Raw genomic sequence first — 19,148 nt, forward strand, 5'->3', positions numbered from 1 at the left:
GCCATTACTCCGGCCGTGTGTACTACGTAGTTAGCTAATGACGCTTAGTTAGGGCTGTCCGACGTCTGTCATTGATGCACTCGGGCCGTCCGAAGGATATTTGAGAATGCAAAACAAAAAGAAAAAAGGTTGTCGCAGAGTAGAACAATGTATATACATTACAGGCGCCTTGTCTGAAGCTAGCATAATTGCTTTCACAGACCACCAAATGTACCAGGAGAACAAAGAAGTCATAGAATCCAATTTCAACAACATAGAGTCCCCCTAGTCCCTAGACAAATGGAGCAAGGCAAAAGCACAAACCCCCAAAATGCATGCGTAAAACAAGTGTAGGATGTCATGGATCAATCATACATCGACGCTAACCAAAATCTTAACGACGGAAAAGTGAACCTGCTTCATCCCGATTCCAGTCAAGTTCCACCTGGCCTTCGTAAACGCTGTCGGTAATCTTCTTAAGCCGATCATAAACGTCCTCGTATCTGCTCGCGCACTCTTTGAATACCTTGAGTACAAGGCTGCGACTGAGCCCTGGATCGTCCGCATCGCCGAAATGTTTCTCGACACGTTTCTTAAGGAGGTCGGCGCCTCGTCGTAACTCCTTGCTATCATGAGACGACAACAACTTCTTGGCCACACTCTTCGAATGGCTAGTGCGCGAGGCGATGTCCGTGGGATTGCTCGAATTTGTGAGCAATGACTCCGTTGATTCAATAAAATCCAGCAGTTTTCCGAGAGGCCGTCGAATGACCGCATCCATATATAGTTTCATATGTTCATGATAATCTTGAATTGCCCGGTCACGCCATTTTTCCAACACTGGAAGACTGCGAACATCGACCTCTTCGAAATAGTGATTCATGTTCTCAATAAGAAGAATATGATAGTTCAGAGCTTCTTTGTCTTCAGGGTCGCCTACCCCAGTAGTAGCACCACTGACTTGACCAGGGGCTTCTTTAGCAATGAACTTCAAGCTCTCCCACATGGCACGGTTGATCTTGTTGTACGCCTCATTGACAGCTAACCGGACATCGGAGAAATTAGAAGTCGATTGAGCTGCGAACATGTTTTCAACGGCAGTAGAAAAATGGGGGAATGTTCGCATGAACGATATGACTCCCTTTCGTTTGTTGATTTTCACTTTCGTTTCTTCAATACCCCTGATCTGTTGGTCCACAAATCGGTTAAAAAGACCATTGAGACGATTGAGCAATTTCTGCAGCGTGTGCACAATGAAATCCTGGTTTGTGTCGTCAAATTCGGAAACGGCAGCTTCAAGGGCAGCCAACACTCCAATTCCTTGTCTGTAAACAATGTATTAGTCATAATATACGAGTTTCGTAATAGTCGGTCGTTGACTTACAGTTGATCAATACTCAGCACCCAGTCAACAAGGTTCTGCATATCATTCGCCCAAAAGGAAAAGATACCGTCAACAACTTGTTCGACTCTTTTGGCAAGGTCACGGTCGGGATCGTGCATTTGCTTTGTGCTGAAATCGGGAAGTCGCCTTTCGCCAGGATTACTTGCAGCTACCAAGTCTGGAAAGTCCACTGTCGTGAGCGAATTCAGGTGGAAGAAATTCACAATGAAGTTCTGCTCCTCTGCAATCATCTTGACCGTTTCACGTAATGCGCCTGCGAAAACTTCAAACGCATCCAATCTGCCCGGCTTTTCCCCAATTGTTTTAGGTCCTTGTTGAACGCGTACGGTCTTACCTCGCCTGACGGTCAACTTTCGCGCTGCACCAGTCAATCCATCGCCTTCTTTCTCTTTCTCATGATGCGTGAAAAGGATTTCGCTCTCCTCTCCGGAACTTTTCTTGGCTGCCTTTTTCCAAGCCGCAAAGTTATCTCGCAACTCGTGCTGATAAGGTGTCTTGGCATCTGACTCGTACAAATTAATCAGCCCAACCCACTCGGAGGAGCTGACCTCTCGTGCAAACAACATAAGCGCGTAGTACATCCAAATGTCCTGACGCGCCGCATTGTGGCCAGTGTTATCGAACTTCAAAGCGTCACTCAAAGAATTCGACGATGTATTCGTCCGTTTTTGTTGACTAGACTTGAACGCAACAGACATAAACTGCCTAAGACGTTGTAGAAAGTAGCCAGACTCAGCGCGGTATTGGTCTTTCTTCTCTCTGATTGCACGCATTTGACCAATTTCAGTATCAGCGTAGACACCAACACTACTGGAATCACCGGCAGCATCAGCCAAGCGCTTCTTGTTTTGACCAATATCAGAATCAATGGTCAACATTGCTTTGTATAACATTGACAAGACGGTTTCCACTTGATAAACGCCATCTACTCCATTCAAAGAAGCTTCTTGTAGCGGTCGTAGATCGTCAGCCGAAATAGAGAGCGTCTTAAGGAGGTTTTGAAGTTCGCTTTGCAGAAGCTTCTGATTGGCTGTTTGGACCTGAAGACCTTGAGACTGTGCCTCAATGAATGCAACATCATCATGCAGAGTCTATCCACGCGAAGCAGATTAGCATAACTCAATAGTCGAGGAAGTTGGGCACTTACACTAAGCTCATGAGAATAGAGAGTCAACAGACCGTCCAGTTCCTCACACTCTTCAATCGTTCGATCAATAAGTTTGGCTAATTGATCGACTTTACCTTCTTGTTGTTCAATATTACCAAGCCAACTGGTAGCCTGAACCCGTCCAATCTCTCTCCGAATATCTGACTCTAAATCTTCAATCTTTTTCTCATCACTTAGACGTCCATGCCAACCCAGGTCAGTGAGGATTTCGTCAAAGTAACCTTCTGTACCTTCAACGATACTGACTTCAATACCCAAAGCTTGGCAGTACTTGGCGATATTGTCTTCACGGCGTCTGCGGCGGCGTTCCTGAGCTGGTGAGACGGACCTCGGTCTGATCTTCGCTTCAGTCGTTTCTGGCACCTGAACGACAGGAGTTTCCATTGTTACATCAGGAGGAGGTGGAGGAAATTCATCTGTATTCGCGCGAGTAATTTCGACCTTCGGTGGTTCTTGAGCAGGTGACCCCTGAATAGGAGTTGGTTCGCTGATCACTGGCTCCGGAGTGGCAGGTTTTATGGATTCGCTACTCATCCCACGTAACAAGGGAGCCGGGACAACACTTGTAATGCCATCAGGTTCATTTGTCTGTGTCTTTTCCTTTGCCAGTAATCGCTCACCAGCGCCTCCAGGTCTAGGTTTAAAAGCACCATATGCAGTAGCGGCCTTACGAAAAGCGCTAGCAAGATCCTTTCCGGTCTTCTTTTTGATCATAGGTCCAAGACCAGGACGATGAGCCTCGGGGTCCTCCGTTTGCTCCTCTGCTGGTGGGACAGGTGGCTTCTCAAGAGTGACTGTAGGCTGTGGAGTTTCTACAGAAGGCTTCACTTGCGACGGAGGTTCAACTTTCTCTGGTGTTAGAATTGAGACAGCGGGGGGTTCAACCGTCTCCTGAACTGGCTCAGCAGGAACGTTCGGGATGGAGGGAGGTACGATGAGCGCCGGCTCAGGTTCTTTTGCTTCTCGCGTAACATTGGCGGATTCCGTGGGTCCATTATTTCTCAAGTCGCTAGACGAACCAGGTCGAAGCGCTGGTGGGAGATCCTCAAGGTTTCTTGATGAACGATTTGAAATGTTACTACCTCGTGAGGGGGGTGCATCACCTCTGCTCGACGGTCTTGAGAGCATGCTGTTATCTAGCGACAGAGACTGGTTGTTCAAGGGCGGAATAGATCCAGAACCTGATGTGCCAGGGCGCAGCGCTTCTCGTGCCATATCCAAGGCTGGGTTAGAAATCGCTCCATATGACTCCTTCTCATCATGGAGCTGGGGCGGTCCGCGTTGTTGTCGGATGTTGGCAGGACTACGGTCTCGACCCCTAGAAACTGCTCGTGGGGTCTCTGCATACAGTGGTTTCGGTGGTCTTTCATTGTCAAGTGCGCGCCCATTGAGATTCGATGGAAGATCGTCGCGAATCCGCGGTACTTGTGGAGGCCGACCTGGCGATGGGGATGGTCGAAGTGGCCCATCGCGACTGCGCTGAGATCGCAAATTTTGCTCCTCAGACAGCTGAGATCTCGGCTCATTTCTTCCTTCGCGGCTAGGCGCGCGGATCGTAGTCGTTTGGCTTGGTTGAGTGTCTTGAGATGATGGTGTAGTTGGACGTAGGGGTACCTGAGCAGCTTCTCCAATCAATGCCTGCCTTTGCTTCTCATCGATGCCAATCAATTTAGGAACCCGACCGCCGGTATACTTCTTGTAGATCTTGACCAGACTCGCAATGAAAAAGTCCCTCTCCTTGTAATTGGACGCCTGCCAGTAATATTGTTTCCCTATCGTCACGGTAAATCCAACATTTGATGCCCATTGTTTCTGTTGTTGTTCAACCTGGGTAGTGGCAGGTAAATCGCTGTAGCATTGTATCGAATTCAAATCGTCCAGCATCCATGTTTTCCCTATTGAGAACGTCCCGTCATTATTCTCACGAGCTTTGTGCATACGAACACGGCCTGATTTCCGCAATGCGACAATGATCAATCGAAGTTTTTTGTTCTCGGGAGGGGAGTTTGGTGGTGCCGGCGTTGTCGGATAAGCCGCATCCTCAGTAATTCGTATGTGGGTGATATATGATTCGGTTACTAAGGATATGTAGTTTAGTACCATGCATCACTTGCTGTATTGTATCCTATGCGGTGATGTTGCGCACAGAGGTGTATGGGGATGGAGAGGCCAACATACAGGCACCATCACTGTCTTGCTTAGAGAAACAGCTACTGATGATTCTTCGCTTTTCATCCTGAAACAAATGAGCTCTAGACGTTGAGCCGTCTCCGGCTGCTCCTCTGTTTGTATCCGCGTCTGACCTCCGTGGTCGGTCATAGCCTCGAGGAGCCGGTCCACCTAACGTTGTCATTTCGAGAGGAGTTGTCTCCTTCAGGAGGCGTCCAAGCCTCCACGCTGGAGGTTCGCTGAGCTTCAAGTGATGGTTAGTGAGGAGAGCAAATCGACGAGCGCATCGAAGCTGGAGGCTATTGTGGCTCCCAGACCGGCTGGAAGATATTATAATCGGGTTGCAAACTCTAGTTGTGAGAATCGAGGTGCGGGAATCAGACCCTTGATGTTGTTGTAGTATGTCAGTAAGTTCTGCTCTTCCGCATTCCCTAGCGAATAGCGGTGTTGGGCGGCTAAGCTGGGGCTGCTCAAGTACGGCATACGCTGAGATTACTGGTGGAAGGCTCCCCACATGCTTTCAACGTCATCAAAGCAATCCACCACAGCCTGAGGAATGCTCATTTCTTCTTTCTCTGATTATCTGGGCAGATGGATGTGCTAGCTATAACTGAAGGTGAACAGCACACGATAAAAGCAGCTGCTGGATCATGGCAACCCACCATGGACAACTAGGGAAGGCACGCTCCGACGCACCTGCGACGGGGACAAACTAAGGACGCCCGGGGTATCTGTCTCTGCAGCCAATGGCGGCTTGTTTGGCCTCACCGCCCTGCCAAGTGTGCCGCTTTCTTTTTTTGGACTTTTTTGTCAACTTTTTTTTTATGGAGTACGCTGGAAACTCTGTCGCGACTCCCCTCTTTCCTTCTCACTTCAACAGATCCTGGGTGAGTATTTGAGCACACAATTCTACGAAGATGGCGTCGAAGAAGCAATCCAAGCCAGCCGCATCTGAGAAGAAAACTAAAGCCGTTGCGACTGAGGTATGGAAACGTTATCCTCAAAGCTTCATTGTTTCCTTACTAAGTGACTTATCTCATCTAGAAACCCACTACTAAAGCGCCTGAAGAACTCCTCAAGGCCATTGTTACGTTTCTCAACGACTACGGTTATGCCTCTGCCAGCAATGCCCTGGTAAAGGAAGAAAAGGAACGGAATGGAAAGGTTATTTCGGGTACAAACAATGATGTTACACCTTCGTTAGTGAGCATGTATGAGGCATTGAAGTCTACTTCTGCATCATCGGACGAGGATGAGAGCGAGAAGTCCTCTGAATCGAGCGATGAATCCAGCTCTGAGTCAAGATCAGACTCCGACGTGTCGATGGACGATGCTCCCACGCTGAAGAAAAAGAGCAAGAGCTCTTCTTCCTCTTCTTCCTCCTCTTCCTCTTCGTCTTCTGAGTCTGAGTCTTCTTCTGAGTCTTCTTCTGAGTCGGACAGCGATGCAGACGACGAATCTGGTCCGGAAACCGCACCACCCAAGTCGACTGGCACGAAGCGCAAAGCTGAAGATTCAGCTCCAGTTCAACAAGCATCTGTGAAAAAGGCCAAAATGGTCGAGGTTTCTGAAAGCTCGTCAGAGGAATCCGAATCATCAGAGGAATCTTCTTCAAACGACAGCTCATCTGAGGAGAGTTCTTCCAGTGACTCCGAATCAGACGATTCCGATTCCGAATCAGAGGTCGAACGCAAGAAGACATTGAAAACGGCCGCAAAGACACCATTACCAGACTCCGATGATAGCAGCTCCTCCGAGTCGAGCGATTCCGAAGACTCCTCCTCGTCCTCCGACTCCGACTCAGATTCTGATGATAATGGCGATGATGATGAATCCAAACCCAAATCAGCGAGCCCCAATGATATGAGCGATTCCACAGACACGATAGCATCAACAAGTACAAAGTCAGACGAGACCAAGTCTCAGAAGAAGAAGGATGCCGACACTTCCTTCAACTCTGTCCCCCTTCCTCCCGAGCCTCAGTTCAAGAAGAAACATACCGGGGCTCGCCCCACGCGATTGGCTGCCATGAGTGCCCTTCCGTATGATCATCCATCAAACACTTATGTAGCGTACGCTTACGCCGACCGTGCCTTCAAAGATCTATCAGTCACCCGTGGCAAGGGCTTCACAAAGGAGAAGAATAAGAAGAAGCGTGGCTCATACCGTGGCGGCCCCATTGATATCGGCCCATCCAAGTACAGCTTCAAGTTCGAAGATTAAACAAGTCTACTTGAAGTTGGACGAACTCTTGCGACCGGTTAATTTACTACTACTAGTATATGTTGCTTAGATCATTGCTATTCATTTTGCGTTCGATCACTATTCAGCGGTGAAGCAAGGCGCAGCGGTTTTTTTATTGGAGTTTGTTTCTTAAAAGTTCATGCCAATGTGGCAGGTTTTGTTCTTATATTCTAGATTCTTAGACTCTATCTATCAGAAATGCTAGTATCTTGGCTCGTCTAAATCGGACATTTGAAACCAGAAAGCAGAAAATGCCTCCTGTTTATATTCCCGTCGACCTCCATGATTGATTCTCATCTAATCGTCTCCATCGTCGATCCCACCCACTTTCCTTTTCCTTTTTTTCGTCTGTCTCACTCAAACTCCAAAACGGCACCTGAGATCTTAATTTAGCACTAGCGGATCTATTCTCAGGACTTGGCCTCTCGTAACCCGAAAGCTCTAAGATTTTTTCTCTGGCTGTTGAATGGTTCTTCCGCGCACGATTCGTTGATAGATCTTTGGAAATATCATTTCCATCCATATCAAGATAGTCCTGATACCAGTTGCTAGTATTTTCATCCAGAAAGTCATCTGTCGAGCCAAAGTCAAGACGCACCACTCCATCGACAACGCCTGTATATACTGTTGAGGAAGTCGGCGAAGGTGACGACATGGTATACACAGGACCACGATATGTGCCATAATTACGGTGTCTTAGAACATTCGGCGGATGATGAGACAGGAAGAACGAAAATTCTTTAGGTGAGGACTCGTGATTGGGTGACATCGAAGATACGGATTTGGCTTCGTAGTGGTGATAAGCCTTGTGCATGCGAAGATCAAAGACATTGACGACTGCTTCGGATCCCGCGCCTACGAGGAAGCGGTCGTGCAAGGGTTGGATGCAATAGATTGGATTGCTGTCCATGACATCTATATATTCCCTTTCGAACATCTTGGGCGAGCGAAGATCATGGAGTCTGCCATTGTTGACTGTTAGTCAATCGGCCTCTTCTATTGATGGATAAAACATACCTCACTCTACTATTCCCCCAACCAGCAAGAAACACTTCTCCATGGGCTCTTCCTCCATATGAATCGACACCAAGGGGCGCAATGGCGCCAACGCGTGCTTTTCTCCGAGGCCATAAGGTCCGGTGATATGGGTCCTCAAAGGTGAGTTCACGGTGGGTTGAAATATGATCTTCTGCCAAGTCAGACACAACAATCGTGTCTGCTACTTTCCCATGTCCAACCGCTAGTCTTGATGGAGCTAAGAATTTGATAAAGTGACGAGGTGTTCCTTCTTCGGTCTCGCCTTCTAGTTGCGCGAACGGGGTGACTGTTGTATCTTTCGTAGTCGTTTTGTACAAAGAAATATTTCCATCGAAACTATGTACAGCAAGGACTGGCTCTGGACCCGTGCTGAGATCCAGGCTATGGATTTCAGAATTATTAGTGACGAATGTTTGTTGTTGGTGGTAGGTTGCATCGTCAGGATCAATTGCAATATGAGAAACGTCGCCGCTTGCACGCGCATAAATTAAATGTTGTTTCCCAACAGATATACTTTGGTGATCCGGCCTTAAGAGATGGATGCCACGGATATCGTCATGACTACTCACATGCTCCAGATCGTTGAACCGCAGCCATGTCTCATGGGCACCTGTTCCCGTCCTTTTGATCCTGAGCAGGATTTCTGCTGCAGCTCCCCAAGCAAGCACATCTTCTCTATCTTGCCAGCGCCCCCCCTTCCATACCTCATAGCTATCGACTGTGGGCCGGTATCCTATCGTCGGACGATCATGTCTCGTTGTGTCGCGGATGCCGACCGTCCTGGCAGCATTCGATGGTACGACAAAACGTGCTATGATAGCGCAGCGATCAAGGGCTCGAGACCGCGACGTTACAGCTTGTACGACGTCTTTCCAGTAAGGCGGAACATCTCCGAGAGTTGGGAATCGATTTCGGATGAAGAGGCGGTACACACGATCATCCGCGGTTATGATCTTGTGCAGCCGGTGACAGGTTTGCGATAGATGAGTGAGAGAGTTTACTGTTGGCAAATAAGTTGCGATATTGTATATTATCTCCGATGGCAAGTCAGCTAGCATGATATTCGTGAGTAGAATGAACGTGGTTGTTGTTTGTCTGTCTGATTGTTGAAGAGTCAAGCTGGGATTGGTGGGCAAAATTAAGTTATCGGAAGCGAACGTCACTGCGGGCTTATCGATAAGCTCGACATTAGGTACCGTATCGTCGGCTTCCTCATCGGTATCTGACCCAGAATCTGTGCGATAAGCTCCTCTGCCTTCTCGTCTCTCCTTCCATTCAACTTAATTCTTACTACATTCCTTCTTTAAGTGAATCGCTGGCTATTGCAAACTGTGGCCTGCCCGTATGGTCAGATTTACCTACAAATAAAGGCTATCTTCTGTGTCGGTTGGGTTTCGAAGCTGGACTGATGTCGAGATAAACGAGTCGGAACAATCGGAGTCTTCAAATGGCACTTTCACACATACAGGTTGTTTGCATTCTAGGTGCACTCTCTGTTCTCATATACAAATACATCCTATATCCTGCTTTCTTATCCCCTTTGGCACGCATACCAAATGCCCACTTCACGTCACCCATTTCATCGGCATGGATTACTTGGCGACGCTTCATAGCGACGAACAACCGGACTATACAAGCGGCACACGAGAAACTGGGCCCGATCGTAAGATTAGGACCGAATGAACTATCTATCAATTGTGTAGATGGCGGTATCAAGACCGTTTATGGCGGTGGGTTTGAGAAGCATGAATGGTATCCAAGAGTATTTGGCTCTCTGGGGTGAGTCCCTTCGATCTCGCTTCTACAGAAAGATATTGACATGTAGCCAAATCCAGAACAGTCAGTATGTTTACCATGACTGGCAGTAAGGAACATGCTACTCGAAAACGCATGCTGTCGAACATATATTCCAAATCATATCTACAATCGTCACCTGCATTGAAGCTCATATCCACCACAATGATATACGACCGGCTACTGCCCATTCTGGAGACCGCTGCATCTTCCAAAGAAGCGGTTGACGTTCACGAACTCAATTCAGCACTAACCATGGACTTTGTCTCGGCTTACTTGTATGGACTTCAAAACGCAACCAATCTACTCCAAGATGTCCCATTTCGAAAACATCTCCTACATAACTACCAATGCAGGAAGCCTTTCGAGTTCTACTACCAGGAGGTACCGGGCCTTGTAACTTTCAGCCAAGCCATTGGATTACCTATCATCCCACAATGGTGCCGTGATGCCACCCAGGTGATGGATGACTGGAACATGGATCTATGTGACAAGGCGGAAAAGTCACTTGCTTCTAGCGACCCACGTATCGAGCCCACGGTTTATAAGCAGATGAAAGTATCCATGATCAAGCAAATGAACCTGGGAAAGGAAGATATGGCAGCGAACTCGCAGAGATTAAAACAACAAAAAATAGACATTGCCTGTGAGACGTATGATCAACTCACAGCAGGACATGAGACTAGTGCTGTAGGGCTTACCTATCTATACTGGGAGCTCTCTAAGCATACCGACATTCAAGATGAGTTACGGAATGAGCTACACACTCTCTCAACTAGGATCAATAAGGCCCCTACGTCCGAAGCTGCCAAGCAGCTTCCAGGAGCCAAAGAGATTGATGCCTTGCCGCTTCTACAAGCAGTCATCATGGAGACTCTTCGGCTACATGCGCCTATTCCGGGTATACAGCCCCGTATAACACCAAAGCCATCTTCGACACTCGTTGGATACCACAATATACCACCAAATGTACGGGTCAATGCACAAGCATACTCCCTTCATCGCAATCCAGATGTATTTCCCGAGCCTGAATCATGGCAACCACGTCGATGGCTCAAGGAGTACAATTCACCGGAAATGGAGGAGATGCGAAGATGGTTTTGGGCTTTTGGTAGCGGGGGAAGAATGTGCGTTGGCAGCAACTTTGCAATTCAAGGTATGTTTATGATCAAGGCCTGTGGATTCGTACTAATCGTGGGGGATGCAGAGATGAAACTCGTAACAACGGCGATATACACCAATTATAAAACCACAATCGTGGATGACGAAGGCATTGAAGCTATCGATGCGTATACAGTTAAGCCGACAAGTGACAAACTAATCTTGGAGTTTGAGCGCATTTGACATCAACAAGTAGAACTTAGATATAAGTCGGCCTTGAAGTGACATGGATAAGTTATCTGAACTATATGTTGAAGCGCACAAGCACGGCAAGCTGCTTGAATATTCAGTCTGAGCACCCGTAGCTAGGTATATCAATCAATTTTTGACAAGCAACTGTCGAGTAAACCGTCAATTCCCACTCCATCCTTAGATGCATAGGTTGATGAGTTCACCGCAGCCGGAAGAGGGAGGAAGTCTCCCCTCGGAGCCTGTCCGAATGCCCCTCCAAAACTTTGTCCCGCAATCGCCTTCACCCTGACGGTACGTACGTATAGAGAAAAAAAAGACCCATAATTTACAGTGGTCTTATTTCCTTCCTATTTACAATTGCGAACAAATTCCCTCTTAGTATTTGCAGAAGATCAATTGAGGATTTGACAAGCTCGGCACTGAATCCCGGATCAAGACATCATGTCCGACAAGGACGCAGGCACACCTCGGGTGTTTATTGCACGACATGGTAAGTCTTACTTTTGTTAAGTCTGATCCCAAGAGAGAGAGATTACTAACTCGGAATGCTTCTGTTTGTATAGGAGAAACCGAATGGACAAAATCCGGGCAATACACCGGCATCACGGAGCTCAAACTGACACCTCACGGCGAAACCCAAGTCCAGAATTCCGGTCGCGTTCTCGTCGGTCCTGGAAAGCTCATCGATCCCTCGCGCATTGCACATGTATATGTTAGTCCCAGAAAGAGGGCTCAGAAGACACATGAACTACTCTTCTCATCGCCTTTAGAGCCGGCAGATAAAGTATCGACGACAGATCGATTGGCAGAATGGGGCTATGGTGAATATGAAGGGATGGTGACGAGTCAGATCCGGGCTTTGAGGAAAGAGCACGGTCTTGATACTGAGAGGCCATGGGATATATGGCGCGATGGGTGCGAGGGTGGAGAGTATGTCATCTCAAAGCGAACACTTGACGAAAACTTCTACTCACGTATACGGTGTGATGCAGATCGGCGCAGCAAGTAACGGACCGTTTGGATGATTTGATCAAAGAGATTCGAGCGTTCCAGGTTAATCATATGCACGGCGAGCCTGGCCCGGCTGATATTGTACTCATAGCACATGGACATTTGCTAAGGGCCTTTGTGAAACGATGGTTGGGATACCCTATGGAATTCCCGTTGTCGTTAATGCTGGAACCAGGTGGTATCGGTGTTTTGAGGTAAGCCTCCCTGCCTTCGTCTGGAGCACCTTTTTTTCCAGTTCAGACTGACACATACGATAGCTACCAGCATCATAACGTCGAGGAACCAGCGTTGTTCGCAGGCATGGCTTTTCCAACACCACCATGAAAACAGATAATTAGAATGGCATGAGAATATAGAATAATCTATAGATTAAGAAATTTGTAAAAGCAGCATCGAAAGTATATGACCGCAAAAGAACTAATATTTGTACTGTACAGTATTCCTCAGATAATCATACACTGTAGTGGAGCATCCATATTCCTTCCGAGTCAATTGATGCGCACTCTCAGATCCAGCCCGAAACTCCAGTATATGCAACGAAATTGAGATCTTGATTGATTGAATTGAACTGAAAAAAGGGCCTCTAGCCAAGGCGACCTTCCCTCTTCCGTGGGCCCGAAACCTTGGGGAACATTCTCATCAAGTGATAGTTGACGGCGTTGTTAGCTGACGTTGTGTCTCTCTGTAAGAGCAAACAGCGATCAGTAAAGGTGTATAGTGTATACAAGATGTCAAGTAGAACATCAGGAGAAGACGTACCCTTCCGTCCATGCATGCTTTTAACGATTCCTCCAAACCGGAGCATCCTTCATTTCCCTGTCCGGCTGAGGCCCAGCAATCTGTACGGTAACATGTTAGTAACCCCCATGCTTGATGTATATCAATTGACAATTCTCATTAGGAACAACGTACTCAGCATAGAGGACATGATCGTGGCGCATGAGTTCTGTTGTTGTTGGTTGGGTCGTCGCACTCGAAGGTGTTGAATGGTCTGCAACCGCACCGGGTTCAGGCGAGTCGAAGCACCTTTGGCAGGCATTATGAGATTTCTAGAGCCGACAGCTCTTCGAAGGCCGTAACAGAAGGATTCTATCCCGATGGATGAGAGGTCGTTGCTATCGAGTAGCTTGTAGTGAGACTGGCCGAAGTTTTAGCGGACCATAGTAACTGCCAAGACCGAAGAAAAGGACAATGGCGCACAGGCCAACTCGCTGCGGCGAGCGTCTGACTTATCAACGTCATCTGATAACGATTAATAAACTCACCACCTACAAATTCGTCTCTTGTTAGCAATTTTTTGGCGTTTTGGGATCAGTTACAGTCATCCATGATAGGACTCACCCCCAGCTCTTCTTGTTGTACCCAGTGTACATCATGCCTTCGAGCTATTCCGTCGATCACTAAGCGCACGCCGATATTATCACGAAGAACATTATCAGCATCATCATCTCGAAAAAATGGCAAATCAAACAATGACTCCCAGTCTTCTGGGAGCAAGGAGGGGGGCGCTTTATCTCGCAGATTGGCTGAGATGACAGAAGAGTCGCTCCTTGAAGGCGGACGATCGGCACGTAAGAATTTACAGGAAGCGGGCTTCTCGGATGATTTGAAACGAGCTCTGGAAGAGAAGATCAAAGCCACTACATTCAAAAGCGATAATGCGCAGGCTTTTTCTGTCTTAGATACACCAGTAAGTTTAACTATGCGGGCCACTTTTACCGTAGACTAATTAATATGCTCGAAGGCAAGCGCAGGAAAAGGTACTCGCGAACATGCCATGGCAGCACCTTGGCGCGGAACAGAGAACGTCCAAGACACCACACTTCGAATGCTCGATGACGCCAAAAAGCCTATCCGTGTCCCCTTCAAGATCCCAAGTCCCGCGATGCCCGTCAACGTGAATCTGAAGCCCGGGGCGAAGGTTCGCCACTCGACCGGAATTCGTCTGGCAAGCGCTCGGGACAAGACACAAACGTATGCTCTCAGCCAGAGCTCGGGTTTATCAGATAAGGAGAGAGAAGAAATAAGAAGTCAGCTCACTGCGCGATTTGAGGCTGGAGCACGCTCTTTGCCCATGACGTTATCGGGGCTATCGTCACTTGCAAATGAGCGAATAGAAGATGCCATTGCACGAGGTCAGTTCAAGAATCTGCCCCGAGGGAAAGGCAAACATACAACGACAGATCATAATGCGAATAGCGCATTCATTGATACAACGGAGTATTTTATGAACAAGATCATCCAGAAGCAAGAGATTGTTCCGCCATGGATTGAAAAACAGCAGGATCTCGCTCGAGAAATCGGCAGGTTCAGACAAAGGCTACGAACAGAATGGCGAAGACATGCCGCAAGGATGATTTCGAGCCAAGGGGGTTCTTTGGAAGAACAACAGAGACGCGCACGCGGATACGCAGCAGCAGAGGCTCGATTGATAGCAAAGAAGAAAACCGAAACGTCGCTTGCAACTTTTAGTGAGGGAGAGGCGGTGATTCTGCCCAGTTTTTCTCAGATCAGTCATGATGGTCGAATAACTGCTGGGCCACCAAGAGCTGTACCTGTGCCGAGCACAGAGTCGGCAAAAACTAAAACAGATGCAGTTGTAGTTTCTGAGGATACCACCACGTCAGATGAAACTGGCGAGCTACTTCCGCATTTACCTCCACTGAGAGACCCGGATTACATGTCTATCGAGCGAGGCTGGCACGAGCTGCAGATCAAGAATATCAACGATTTGACGCGGTCGTACAACTTACAAGCGCCACGACTTGCACAGAAACCGTACTTGAGTCTAGAGCGAGAATTAAACTCATGTTACGCAGATGTAGCGCCGACGCTGGCCGATGAGCTTACTATGCGAGCAACTGCTCCTCGAAAGGCGGCGACGACTACTGTCCGGAAGCCAGCTGGTAATCTGCTGGACGATATAATACAATCCAACCAAAACGTGCGAGTGTACGATGAAGATCGATCCAAGGGCTATGGATTGAAAGAGTTTTGGCGAGACCTTTGGAAAGGAGAGAAGGCGACTTAGTCAAGTGACAGCTATCAGAAAGAGGCTATCATGCAGGGATATAGGGCTGCATTGTGGACTATCTTTTCGAGCGCTGCGCTGGCGGTAGTTGTAGTATTCTGTGGGCTAGAAGAATAAATTAGTAGACCCGTCTGTGAGGTGCTCTATTCAATGTACTATCAGTGTATGTATCTCTTGTATGGACATAGATCGGCCAATCACATCCGCGAGATATTGATGTAGACACTGAATTCTCATTGGCTAAATCTAGTAGGAGGCGTGGACTGTGCGGGCCTTGGCGGGCGCTTAAACAACCATAAGCATTGGTTGATCCAACTTGATTGGCCGCCCGTGTGCATCCTCGATTGGCATGCATCGACCAATGAGGGCCCCGAATCAGGTGATGTTCCCTGCCTGCAGAAACAAGAACGATTGGCAATCGCGACGGCGAAGGCTGCAGCCATCACCTTCACTTTCACATCTTCACACTCGCACTCGCCCAATCACTGACCCCAGCACATCTTCAAGCTCTGTCCACCCCTCAATGCAGCCCGGCAACTCGTCCGTCACAGAAAACTCTCGCTTCTCCACTATGCGCCTAAGAATATTCGGAGCACCTGGGCACAGCAGAGGGATGTTGATCTCCCCATATATCTACTCATTGTGCCAACCCCTCTCATGCTCCAACATCTAACTCGTGTGGTTTCGAGATTTGATTGACAGGAGGTCCCGTTGCGTTCCATTCCCGCCCAGATGAGAAGACCAAAGTCCGTATAAAGCATCCCGAAAGTCCACCGACTTTTGTCTCAGCATGCCATTGATCTTTTCTGCTTGGGATACTTGGCTTTCGGGTTTGCTCTTCACATTTTGTTTACTGTCGACGACGTCTGCTCAACCGATATCTTCTATCACTGTCACACAGCGGTCCGAAGATTCGAATAAATCGAGTCAATTACCTATCCAAATAGGTGGAATTGCAGCCAGCTACGTAATCTTCGATGCGATAGTCGTCTTTCTTCTACTCTTTGTAGGAAGACGACTCCGGAGAGCAGCTCACGCCTCCAACTACTCCCTTGATATGGTAATGCTGCAACCTCTCAACAACGAATTCGCCAACAGCACCGATCCAAGTCCTATTTCTGGTTATTCAGTCGACACCCAATTCCCAAGTCCAGTCAAACCACGCGGCTGGAATATGTCGTGGACAAGTGTGACCAAGGGCCACAAAGCCCAGAGCTCGATGAATAGTAGTGTTGCTACTGTTGACGAAGATGTCGTAACTGCGGACCGACGACGAGCGCAGGAAGAGATGGAGTTTTTGTATGCGGCGGTCATGGAGCATGATGCCAAAAAGGCCTCAGCTCATAACTCGCCTGTGATGGAGGATAAGTCTCCAATAGCTTCACCCATGGCATCGCCACGATTCGCAGATCCGAACACTGCCAATCAGTATCCATCTTTCCCACTACAGCCTACCGTCCAGGCACCCTTGTCCCCCCGACAAGGAAGCATAGCAACAAACAAATCCCGAACAAGCCAACGACTATCCAGACTCTCCAGTCTATCCATTTTCAGTCCCGGCCTACGTTCATCCTCTAGCTCCAACAAACTCAAATCACCCCGCTCAGTCCGCGACCTACCCATCTCACCACCCTTGAAATCACCTGACCCAGTGGAAACAGCTGCCGTAACAGCTACAGCAGCTACATTCCAAGACAGCGCACCACCAATGTCACCACGAATATACAACCCCGGTCCTCCACCCACAGCCCCTTTGCCAGGTACCAACACCATGCAGACGCCCAAGGGATTCATGCTTCAACCCATCACCACACCTAGCAGCATGCGCTCAAACGCTCCTGCGCCGTTGAGTATCAACAGCAGTAACTCCACCTTGCCCTTCCGTCAACAGTTCAACCCTCCCATGAGCGCACCGCCTACGAAGACAACCATCTTAGAGAGACCGGTCCATATCCCCGGCGGACCGCGCACCGGCATGCCTACACCATACAGTCCATACATGCCATTCACACCCGTGACGCCAATGACCCCGAGTCGGCTTGTGACGAAACGGGATAGGAAACGTCTCGAAAAGTCGAATGGACTGAAGGTCTTGCATGAGGATGATATGGTTAAGAGTGATGAAGATTTATGGGGGATGTAATTTTTTCTCTTCGTGTCTGTTCTTATGTTAGGATTAGTATATCGGTTGGGCTGGAGTCGTTCTTTGGTGATATTTCTTATATACCATTTTTAGGGTTACATGAATACAGGTACAGGTCATACAGTTCTCAAACATTATTTCTAATTATAATCATATGTCCACGAAGCCCTTCCAAATATATATAGGTATCATCAGATAAATGTACATACAGCCAACGAACAAATCACTCAAAATCATTAATAAAAGTCCCAACGCCCCTCCTCCTCGCAACATCTATCAGGTTTCCACCAGTGACTAGATCCATAAGCCCAAGCCCCACACTCTTATACACCACATTTCCAGATTCCAGCCACTTCTGAAGGCCTTTCTCGCCCCCTTCCTTTTGCTGCTCAATCCCCAGTCTCGCGGCATGTTTCATAATCATCAACTCACCAATCTCGACGAGTTGATGGGGTCCCAAGCCTGCCTGCACGATCTCGCCGGCTTCCTGTAGACACATTTCGAGACTATCTACTAGCACAACACCTCCCCTCTGGGCATGTTTGTGGTAATGATGCGTGTTTGAAGTGGTGGGTTTGACTTCATTCTTCAAGATGTCCGGGTGTAGTTCCGTCATGTGCGATTTATACGATCCGATAGCGACGATGAGTCGACCTTTGCGCCGGCCTTCGGTTGACGTGAGAAATTCGGCAGGGAAAAGCGGTTCGAGGGACGGTGTACAGCAAAAGATAACATCTGCTTTGCGGACTGCTTCGCGTGAAAGACGGTTATATTCGACAAAGTCGCTGCTGAAAGCATGGAACTTGACGTCAGAGCGCCACGAGGCGTTTTCAGCTGCGTAGATGTCTCGCAGAAGTTCTGCGGTGCGGTCAAAGGAGCGGTTGATGATGTATACACGCTTCACTTCAGGCCCGCGGAGGAGGAGAGCAAGACGGATGTGCCAGTATGCTTGTCTACCGGCGCCAAAGACGGTGATTGTCTTGACATGTTTGCGTTTGTTGAAGATGAGGAGTGATGTTAGTGCCGTACGGAATGCTGTCAGATCCTGTGCACTGATGAGCCCTATGGGGAGACCGTCCTGGCCGACGAGTGTTAATGTGCCGCGAGGAGATGAGTCGCGGGCTCCCATCGGTGGCCATGCTTTGCCGGAGATATGTTGGACGCTTCCCATATATGGCTTCGATGCTCGAAGGCTATCCGATTGCGAACTTAATGACTGATGGTTTATACTTGGCGCGCCACCCGTCGACGACGAGAATGAGCCGGACTCGACTTCGCTGTCGTCACCACCAACACTCCCAGCGTCATCATCGTGCGAAGGTGTCAATGACATGGAGCTCACATCGGCCGAGAGCGAACTACTCGACCGTCTAGAAGAGTACTCCTCCAACGACAACGAGACCTTGGCCGACTGTCTCGAATTCGCAAACTCCTGTCCTATAGTCGTGCACCCAGGCTTATCGGTCACGGATGATGTTAACGGTGAAGACAAGATCTTGACACCCGTCGTCTTGCCTGTACTCGCCGGCATGAAGATTGTGGTTTTTCCATCGTTGCCCGTTATCGCGGTTCGGTGTGGTTGGTATGACGCCGAGCAGCCTTGTTCTTGGCTTCCGGTTGAGTATTCGCGCAGTGCGTCGGCGAGGTTATGTTGGAGGGCGAGCACGTCGTCGCGAGAGAGGGAGAGGAGTAATGCGCGGACCTGTGCGGCGGAGAGGATTGTGAGGGGCATGACAGTGTGGACGATTGAGTATAAATTTATCAACGGATGTTTTATATCGAAGCAATGATGAATTGAGAAAGCATTAAAGAA

General features: G+C 48.4%; 9 protein-coding genes across 9 annotated transcripts; 5 read left to right on the top strand and 4 right to left on the bottom strand.

Annotated features, from left to right (window-relative positions):
- Positions 1-373: 373 nt before the first annotated feature.
- On the bottom strand, positions 374-4,905 carry EYB26_008226 (uncharacterized protein; the record flags this gene model as incomplete). The annotated part of the gene is made up of 4 exons (XM_054267482.1): positions 374-1,304; positions 1,364-2,475; positions 2,532-4,630; positions 4,731-4,905. 4 exons carry the CDS (start codon positions 4,903-4,905, stop codon positions 374-376), a joined length of 4,317 nt encoding a protein of 1,438 aa, XP_054123457.1.
- A 733-nt stretch (positions 4,906-5,638) lies between these two features.
- On the top strand, positions 5,639-6,944 carry EYB26_008227 (uncharacterized protein; the record flags this gene model as incomplete). Its single annotated transcript, XM_054267483.1, has 2 exons — positions 5,639-5,704; positions 5,766-6,944. The coding sequence occupies 2 exons, from the start codon at positions 5,639-5,641 to the stop codon at positions 6,942-6,944; spliced, it is 1,245 nt and encodes a 414-aa protein (XP_054123458.1).
- A 283-nt stretch (positions 6,945-7,227) lies between these two features.
- EYB26_008228 (uncharacterized protein) lies at positions 7,228-9,061 on the bottom strand (the record flags this gene model as incomplete). The annotated part of the gene is made up of 2 exons (XM_054267484.1): positions 7,228-7,927; positions 7,983-9,061. The coding sequence occupies 2 exons, from the start codon at positions 9,059-9,061 to the stop codon at positions 7,228-7,230; spliced, it is 1,779 nt and encodes a 592-aa protein (XP_054123459.1).
- A 389-nt stretch (positions 9,062-9,450) lies between these two features.
- Positions 9,451-11,141, top strand: EYB26_008229 (uncharacterized protein; the record flags this gene model as incomplete). The annotated part of the gene is made up of 3 exons (XM_054267485.1): positions 9,451-9,782; positions 9,839-10,953; positions 11,005-11,141. The coding sequence occupies 3 exons, from the start codon at positions 9,451-9,453 to the stop codon at positions 11,139-11,141; spliced, it is 1,584 nt and encodes a 527-aa protein (XP_054123460.1).
- Positions 11,142-11,591: 450 nt separating this feature from the next.
- On the top strand, positions 11,592-12,485 carry EYB26_008230 (uncharacterized protein; the record flags this gene model as incomplete). Its single annotated transcript, XM_054267486.1, has 4 exons — positions 11,592-11,640; positions 11,714-12,080; positions 12,143-12,355; positions 12,419-12,485. The coding sequence occupies 4 exons, from the start codon at positions 11,592-11,594 to the stop codon at positions 12,483-12,485; spliced, it is 696 nt and encodes a 231-aa protein (XP_054123461.1).
- Positions 12,486-12,744: 259 nt separating this feature from the next.
- On the bottom strand, positions 12,745-13,200 carry EYB26_008231 (uncharacterized protein; the record flags this gene model as incomplete). The annotated part of the gene is made up of 3 exons (XM_054267487.1): positions 12,745-12,843; positions 12,921-13,000; positions 13,074-13,200. 3 exons carry the CDS (start codon positions 13,198-13,200, stop codon positions 12,745-12,747), a joined length of 306 nt encoding a protein of 101 aa, XP_054123462.1.
- Positions 13,201-13,692: 492 nt separating this feature from the next.
- EYB26_008232 (uncharacterized protein) lies at positions 13,693-15,192 on the top strand (the record flags this gene model as incomplete). Its single annotated transcript, XM_054267488.1, has 2 exons — positions 13,693-13,851; positions 13,906-15,192. 2 exons carry the CDS (start codon positions 13,693-13,695, stop codon positions 15,190-15,192), a joined length of 1,446 nt encoding a protein of 481 aa, XP_054123463.1.
- Positions 15,193-15,982: 790 nt separating this feature from the next.
- EYB26_008233 (uncharacterized protein) lies at positions 15,983-17,335 on the top strand (the record flags this gene model as incomplete). Its single annotated transcript, XM_054267489.1, has 1 exon — positions 15,983-17,335. The coding sequence occupies one exon, from the start codon at positions 15,983-15,985 to the stop codon at positions 17,333-17,335; it is 1,353 nt and encodes a 450-aa protein (XP_054123464.1).
- Positions 17,336-17,558: 223 nt separating this feature from the next.
- On the bottom strand, positions 17,559-19,067 carry EYB26_008234 (uncharacterized protein; the record flags this gene model as incomplete). The annotated part of the gene is made up of 1 exon (XM_054267490.1): positions 17,559-19,067. One exon carries the CDS (start codon positions 19,065-19,067, stop codon positions 17,559-17,561), a length of 1,509 nt encoding a protein of 502 aa, XP_054123465.1.
- Between the last annotated feature and the right edge of the window lie 81 nt (positions 19,068-19,148).

This window comes from Talaromyces marneffei, chromosome 6, assembly GCF_009556855.1.
Source record: "Talaromyces marneffei chromosome 6, complete sequence".
NCBI classification, from domain to species: Eukaryota; Fungi; Ascomycota; class Eurotiomycetes; order Eurotiales; family Trichocomaceae; genus Talaromyces; species Talaromyces marneffei.